Source organism: Microcebus murinus, chromosome 19 (genome assembly GCF_040939455.1).
Source record: "Microcebus murinus isolate Inina chromosome 19, M.murinus_Inina_mat1.0, whole genome shotgun sequence".
In the NCBI taxonomy this organism is placed as follows: domain Eukaryota; kingdom Metazoa; phylum Chordata; class Mammalia; order Primates; family Cheirogaleidae; genus Microcebus; species Microcebus murinus.
Genome location: NC_134122.1, coordinates 37,509,052 through 37,517,290, shown reverse-complemented (window position 1 = coordinate 37,517,290; position 8,239 = coordinate 37,509,052). Strand labels below are relative to the sequence as shown.

General features: G+C 51.5%; 1 protein-coding gene across 1 annotated transcript; it reads left to right on the top strand.

The window, feature by feature from the left end:
* The first annotated feature begins 300 nt into the window (after positions 1-300).
* Positions 301-5,315, top strand: ORAI3 (ORAI calcium release-activated calcium modulator 3). Its single transcript, XM_012764182.3, has 2 exons — positions 301-746; positions 4,331-5,315. Exons 1-2 carry the CDS (start codon positions 519-521, stop codon positions 4,994-4,996), a joined length of 894 nt encoding a protein of 297 aa, XP_012619636.1. The 5' UTR covers positions 301-518; the 3' UTR covers positions 4,997-5,315.
* The last annotated feature ends 2,924 nt before the right edge of the window (positions 5,316-8,239 follow it).

The window sequence follows — 8,239 nt, the reverse complement described above, 5'->3', positions numbered from 1 at the left end:
GGCCGCTGGGCTCACTCCTTGGGGCTCTCGGAGGAGGGGACTCTTTGAAGAGATCCGCGGGGGCCTGGTGGTCCTTGGAAATGAATGGGCTCACTTTTCCTGAGTTCGCTATTTTGGGAGGCATTTGGAAGTCTAGACATCTGGGAGTGGTCTGGGGACTCCCAGTCACAGGTTGGACACCTGGATGGTGTTCTTGATGGACTGGGGTCGTGAGTTCCCTCGGGTTCTCAGCCTGCGGGCCGGGCACTGCGGGGGGCTTGGTCCCCCGGCTCCACCCCATCATGTGGCCGCTCCGGCTCCGCCTCTGCCCCAGTTCCTGTTTCGGCCTCTGCTGTCCCTCTTCAGCCCCTGGGTCTTCCCGCAGACGCCTGCTCTTCCAGGGCGCCTGCGGCCCGCATCCGCGCTCACCCCGCCGGGGCATGGGGCCTTCCCCCGGCTTGGGCCGGCCCATCTGGGGCCCCCGAGGTGACTCGGCCCCGCGGTGACCAGCCGGCCTTCCTGGTGCTGCGGTCTCCAGGATGAAGGGCAGCGAGGGGGACGCGGGCGAACAGGCCCCGCTGAACCCGGAGGCCGAGAGCCCCGCGGGCTCGGCCACGTACCGCGAGTTCGTGCACCGCGGCTACCTGGACCTCATGGGGGCCAGTCAGCACTCGCTGCGGGCGCTCAGCTGGCGCCGCCTCTACCTCAGCCGGGCCAAGCTCAAAGCCTCCAGCCGCACGTCTGCGCTGCTCTCTGGCTTCGCCATGGTGAGGGGCGGGAAGGGGGCACACAGGGTGGGGGGGGAAGCACGTGGGGGGCACGGGGTTGTGCGTGAAGTGACCAGGTCCCAAAGAGGGCAGAGGAAAGGAAAGATGGTTTTGGAGGGCAGGAAACAAGGTCTCAAGGGACTGAAGAAGTCCATTTTTACGGGGGGGGGGGGTGTATAAACATGGCCCTATGAATATACACAGGGCGATGGAGAGAAGAAACAAATCCCAAAGGTGTCATGAGTGAAAGGGTAAACAAATCACCAATGGGGATGAGTATGCAACCGTGGGACAAAGTGGTCCCAAAGGAGCATACTTCTGGCAGGATGGCCCAGAGGTTCGAAGGCAAATCAGCTGGGTGGGGGCTGTATCAAAGCAGGTGGTGCAGTCAGGGAGAATAAACTGGATGAAAGGTGGGCCCATCCCAAGGAAGGTGGCTACTTCCCAGCAGGCATGAAGGGTGCTAGTGTCACCCAGGAGAACTTTGAGAAGAGATGTGCCTGTGAGGGAGCCGCTGGGGAAGGAAGCTGATAAGTGATTCTCAAGTTGATAAGCTGCAGGCGTGGGAGGATGACAACAGTTAACGGTCCCAGCAGTGGTATCACAGGAAGTGGGACTGAGGGAAGTCCCAGGGTGAGGAATCAACAGGCATAGATCTGGTTCCTCCCTGCTTATGGCCAGCTGTGCGACCCTGGACAGGCCTCCACCCCCTCACAGGCAGGCCAGTGGGAAATTGTGAGATCATGGAGGGTGTACTCTTTGTATGCTGCCAAGTACCCGCCCCAGGATGAGCTGTGATTCTTGTCATCAGGAACCCCAAATCCAAGCATATCGGAGCAAGACACACATGAGCAATGGCTCCAACTAGCCTGCTGATTGGACAGGTGTGGAAACCAAGGCCACGCCTCTAGGGTAGTATCTCTCCCAAGGGCACTCAGCAGAGGAAGGATATAGAATGAACTAGGACCCAGGGTCACTGGACTATTAAGTCCAGGGTTTCCCCACCATCGTCACAGGAAGAAGGAGAAAGGCTGAAGGGGGCACTTTTGGGAACATGCTCCTGTAGGGGCAGATATCGTAGAGGCAGCTGAAGGTGGGAGTCATGGTACAACAGGTGATCTGGTTAGTCCCTGCCCCTTTCTGTGCCACAGCCTTTGTATATGAAAGATGACAGGGAAAGTCTTTAACCCTACAGGTCATCCTAAGTCTATGATTTTCTACGTGGGATTCCAGAATCCACAGACCAGCTTACCCTTCCTGGGGGGGGAGAGTGTCATCTGGGGGCAGGGAGTTGGCTCCCCTTCATCTGTACAGACTACAAAGGGAAGGGGTCAGTTACCCATGGACCTAGCTGAGGAAGGTCAACCCCATGGTCCAGCCTGTTCCCAAGGAGACAATCCAGTCACTGCTGGACTTGCAGGTTGCTAGGGCGACAGCTTAAGGGCTAGGGCCTTCTCTGCTGGATCAAGAGGCTGGAAGGCTAGGTTCTAGGGACAGGACTGGCCCTGGCCCTAGCAGGGGAGAGCAAGGCTGGGCCAGGCTCTGGGAGAAACCAGGACTAAGCCTGGCCCAGATCCCTGTGTGTGGAAAACACCTGCTGACACCTGCCATGGCCCAATTTCCCAAAATACTCAGCCTTGTTTTCCTACCTCCACTGGCCAGGCTCTGCAACTTCCTTCTCCTTTCCCCAGCCCCAGAGCAATCTAATGGATCCCATAAGAACCAGGGATGGGGAAACCTTCAGATTCTGAAACCCAGATGGTTAGAGTTATAATAATATTATACAAATTGTATTCAGCTGTCACTAAGTACCAGGCCCTGTGCTCAGGGCCTTTATGTGGCACCATCTTTCTATCACTCTATGAAGTAGATACCATTGCTATGGTCATTTTACAGATGAGAAAACTGAGAATCAGAGATGTTAAGACACCTGCCCAAGATCCCAAAGCAATTAAGTGGCAGGGTTTGAACTTAAGCAGTCTCTGGTTCTAGAGTCCAAATTTATATATTCCTAGAAGAGGATCGTCAGCTCAAATGTCTGCAAATGCCAGGCAAGTCATATGGATGCCAAGTTGGCTGGGTGGGACTGGCGATCAAGTGACCCCATGACCTGTCCAAAGGAAGCAACCATGACTCAACTCTAGCTGACAATTGTCATGTAGGAATGTTGGCCTAGTGTGACCAGATCTTCCAAGTTTTCAAAAGGATCTGAAAATAGGGATATGTGAATTGTCTTGTTTTAAAAGATAGAAACTTGTTCAGTTTTTTTTTCTTTTTGTTATTTTTAATTTTATAAAATTGAATACTTTTTTTTTCTTTTTCTTTTCCACTAGCATATCCAGTGGCTTCCATGTTCAGTTTTTTTAAACAACACATGTGGCTCATGCCTGTAATCCTAGCACTCTGGGAGGCCGAGGTGGGAGGATCACTTGGGGTCAGGAGTTCGGGACCAGCCTGAACAAGAGTGAGACTCTGTCTTTACTAAAAATAGAAAAAAATAGCTAGGTGTGGTGGCACATGCCTGTAGTCCCAGCTACTGAGGAGGCTGAGGCAGGAGGATTGCTGGAGCCCAGGAGTGTGAGGTTGCTGTGAGCCAGGCTGACCCCATGGCACTCTAGCCCAGGCAACAGAGTGAGATTCTGTCTCAAACAAAACAAAACAAAAAAACACTGTGAGCCAAGCAAAACATGTCTGCAAGCTGGCTGTGGTTTACGTTGTGCCAATTTGCAAACTCTGGCCTCAGGCTTTAGCATTAACTATAATAATAAACAGCAAACACTTACCTAGTTCTTACTATGTGCCTAGCACTGTTCTTAGCACTTCATGTGTACTATCTCATTTAATTTCTACAACAACCCATGGCTGGTCATGGTGGCTCACGCCTGTAAACCTAACACTCTGGGAGGACAAAGCAGGAGGATCACTTAAGCTCAGGAATCTGAGACCAACCTGAGCAAGAGCAAGACCTTGTCCCTACTTAAAAAAAAAAAAAATTGCAGGGTATCATGGCGTGTGCCTGCAGTCCCAGCTACTCAGAAGGCTGAAGCAGGAGGATCCCTTGAGCCCAGGAGTTGGAGTTTGCAGTGAACTATGATGATGCCACTGCACTCTACCTAGGGTGACAGAGCAAGACTCTGTCTCAAAAAAAAAAAAAAAAATTTCCACAACTCCATAAGGCAGGTGGGTGCTATTATCAATCCCCATTTCCAGACAGGAAATGAGGCACAGAGAGAAGTAAGTAACTTCCACAGCTAAATTTGACTGGCTTTACAAAAAAATTTTAAAAAGAAGTACATAAATTGCTTGACAGCATAGCTCTGGAATCTGTGCTTACCAGCTCCTGTGCTCCAACAAGGTAAAACTCATACATTTCATCCAGCCCTCTTGATAGCCAGGTAGGGAAACCAAGGCCGGAATAGGACAGAGCTTTGCCAAGGCTGCCCATTCATTTATTCAACCAAGGCTGAGTGCCTTCTTTCTGCCAGGCACTGTTCCAGGTCCTAGGGATGTATATCAACAGGCAAAAAAACCTCTACTCCTCAGCAGGTTATGGGCACTCAATCCATCCCCTCTTGTCCCCACAGGTGGCCATGGTGGAGGTACAGCTGGAGAGCAACCACGAATACCCGCCGGGCTTGCTAGTGGCCTTTAGTGCCTGCACCACTGTGCTAGTGGCTGTGCACCTCTTTGCACTCATGGTCTCCACGTGTCTGCTGCCCCACATTGAAGCCGTGAGCAACATCCACAACCTCAACTCTGTCCACCAGTCACCACACCAGAGACTCCACCGCTACGTGGAGCTGGCCTGGGGCTTCTCCACTGCCTTGGGCACCTTTCTCTTTCTCGCTGAAGTTGTCCTGGTTGGCTGGGTCAAGTTTGTGCCCATTGGGGCCCCCTTGGACACACCAGTCCCTGGAGTACCTGCATCCCCGGTGCCTGGGACTCTGCCACCAGTGGCCACCTCCCTTAGTCCAGCTTCCAACCTCCCACCATCCTCTGCTTCTGCAGCCCCGTCACAGGCTGAACCATCTGAGGCCTGCCCACCCCGGCAGGCATGTGGTGGTGGTGGGGCCCATGGGCCAGGCTGGCAAGCAGCCATGGCCTCCACAGCAATCATGGTACCTGTGGGGCTCGTGTTTGTGGCCTTTGCCCTGCATTTCTACCGCTCCTTGGTGGCACACAAGACAGACCGCCACAAGCAGGAGCTTGAGGAGCTGAGTCGCCTGCAGGGGGAGCTGCAGGCTGTGTGAGGCTGGTGTTAAACTGCTGCAAGCACTGCCTCCCGGGTCCACCAGAGGCCCCAAGGTCTACAGACCTCATTCCCTGCCCCTGGCTTGAGCCACTTCCTGTGGCCACTCAGGTAGAAACCAGTTTCCTGCCTGTAGGGTCCTTGGGGCAGCTCCCACATTCCCAGGAATTTTCCCTGTCAGCCTGTCCCATGGGTTTTATAAGCTCTATGCCTGGGCTGGGAGAAACAAGGGAGGAGGTAGAAGGTCCTCAATCCAAGGATCATGTGGTAGATGGAGGGTTGGCAGGGAGACCCTGGTGGGACCTTTGGTGCTGACCCTCAGGCACCTTTTCCATTCCTATACGGAATGGTCAGAAGGTTACATGCCCACACAGCTGCCCCAAAAGGTAGTCAACTCTTGCTTTATTTTCGTAGAATCTATTTTATGGTTGGCATTTTTTTTTTGAGACAGAATCTCGCTTTGTTGCCCAGGCTACAGTGCCATGGCTTCAGCCTAGCTCACAGCAACCTCAAAACCCTGGGCACAAGCGATCCTCCTGCCTCAACCTCCCAGGTAGCTGGGACTACAGGCATGCACCACCATGCCCGGCTAATTTTTTCTATATATTTTTAGTTAGCCAATTAATTTCTTTCTATTTTTTTAGTAGAGACGGGGTCTCGCTCTTGCTCAGGCTGGTTTTGAACTCCTGACCTTGAGCGATCCTCCTGCCTCGGCCTCCCAGAGTGCTAGGATTACAGGCCCCCTATGGTTGGCATTTTTTGGGAAGCTTTTCCCTGTCCCCAGATGATGGGTTCCACATTCTTGCTTTAGATGGTGTAGAGGGAGTTGGGTGTTTCTACCCTTTGGCATACATCCAGTTTTTCCTAGAAGAAGCCTCCATGTTTTCGGAGATTTGAGCCTACACCCCACTGTTAGTGACTTGTGGCCACACACAGGAGGGGTGGTGCCTGACCCACTGCCCTAGCCCTACACTTAGGCACCTATATCTGGTTCTCACCCTCCTGCGTCAGGGTTAGGGGTCTTTGGAGACTGAAAGCCTGTGTGCCCAGCCTGAATCCTTAGCAAGGGTTGGGTGAAGAGGTTTGAAGGAAGAAGGTCCAGCCCCCATCCCTTGGAATACAGAACTCTTATGACACTGAATTTTTGATGCACCTTGTTTTGTATAATAAATTGTGTTTCACAGATGTCCCTGTGGCTGTGAATGGGATGAAGGGGAGGCCTTGTTGAGACAAAGTTACTTGTTTTTAAGAGTCAGGTGGAGGCAAGTGCACCTGGGAGGTGAGGGGAATGGGTGCCAAGTATGACCCCATCAGGTACTACAAGGGCCAATAGCTTCTGAATGTGGAGACTTATTCTAAGGCTAACAGCTTTGAGCTCAGGGTGTATCTCTTCCAGTATAAGTTTTTCTTGTGTGACTACTACATACTAGAGGCTTTTCAAAGGTTATCTCATTTAACTCTCACAACTACATCAAAAGACAGGTCTAGCATTTCTATTTCAGAAATAAGGAAGATGAGGCCCAAGAAGGCTAAGGATCTTGCCCAAAGCCACACAACTAGTCAGTGAAACTGAACTTGGATTATCTTTACCATCACATGGGAATCTCTCTTTGATTTGAGAAAAGTAACGAGTACCTTTCAATTGGGACAAAAGAAAGGAATCTGATCACATCACCTATGCCTTCATGTAAATTAACTTTTTCAGCCTCGTTTCCTTCAAAATTTCTTTTTTTTATTTTAGCAACTCGATCTAGAGATTTTTTTTTTTTTTTTTTTGAGACAGAGTCTCACTCTGTTGCCTGGGCTAGAGTACCATGGTGTCAGCCTAGCTCACAGCAACCTCAAACTCCCGGGCTCAAGTGATCCTCCTGCCTCAGCCTCCCGAGTTGCTTGCTGAGACTACAGGCATGCACCACCATGCCTGGGTAGATATATATATGTATATATATATATTTTATTTTTAGTTGTCCAGCTAATTTCTATTTTTTTAGTAGAGATGGAGTCTCGCTCTTGCTCAGGCTGGTCTTGAACTCCTGAGCTCAAACGATCCACCCGCCTCAGCCTCCTAAAGTGTTAGGATTACAGGCATGAGCCACCACACCCGGCCCTTCAAAAATGTTAAGGGTCTTAATCCTATCTTCTATTCTTGTGGTGTGAGACCTTGGACCCTTCCCCCCTTTCCTATTAAAATGGTTAATTTGTACTGGGCGTGGCAGCTCACACCTGTAATCCTAGCACTCTGGGAGGCCCAGGTGGGAGGATTGCTCAAGGTCAGGAGTTCAAAACCAGCCTGTGCGAGACCCTGTCTCTACTAAAAATAGAAAGAAATTAATTGGCCAACTAAAAATATATATAGAGAAAAAATTAGCTGGGCATGGTGGTGCATGCCTGTAGTCCCAGCTACTCGGGAGGCTGAGGCCGGAGGATCGCTTGAGCCCAGGAGTTTGAGGTTGCTGTGAGCCAGGCTGATGCCAGGGCACTCCAGCCCAGGCAACACAGTGAGACTCTGTCTCAAAAATAAATAAATAAATAAATAAATAAAGGGCCTCTCCTGCACTGTTCTGATGTCTACAAATTAACATCCATTTTTAGAGCAAGAACCGGGAACTTAAGTCCAAGGTCATACAACCAGGGACTGCCTGGAGCCTAGGCCATCCTCAGCTCAGGGGCCTGTGGGAGTGCTGTTCCCCCCCAAGAAACCAGGGTGTCTACGTCCATACAGAATAAAAAGCGTGCCCAGCCTTTGGGCGACCTCAGCCCCAAGGTTCTGGATGCAGGCCTGGACTGGTGCTGTCCTTGTGCTGCAGGATCCCATGAGCACACGGAGCCCCAGCTGAAAAGAGCAGGCACTGGGACCATGATGCCTGGGGAATAGACCAGCCCACTCCAGTTCCTGTAGGCCCCAGTTTATTTTTTACAGGACGCCTTTAAAGGGCCTGTAGTCCCCACTAGGCTTATTAGAGAACCTTGAGACAGGCCCGGATTTAACCTCTAATGGTGGGCTCAGTACAGCAAAATGGAGCACCTTCTAAAGGCCTCAGTCTCCAGATCTGTCAAATGGGCATCTTAAACAGCTAGAGGCCCAATGGGGATAACGGGAAGAAAATGCTTCTTGCGCTATGTGCTAGGCCGGGTAAACTGCCTGAGTCACCATTCCTGGTAGTATTTTTCCACCTCCCGGTAGCCCCTCCCATCCCACCCCGGTTTCGGTGGGTCCTGCAGGAGGAGCCCCCGCGTCTCCCGA

Bases quoted from the DNA above. Each gene is read 5' to 3' on its own strand.
- ORAI3 (XM_012764182.3), top strand. From the start codon at position 519: ATGAAGGGCAGCGAGGGGGACGCGGGCGAACAGGCCCCGCTGAACCCG. The intron at 747-4,330 runs GTGAGGGGCGGG...TTGTCCCCACAG, and splicing joins TGCTCTCTGGCTTCGCCATG to GTGGCCATGGTGGAGGTACA.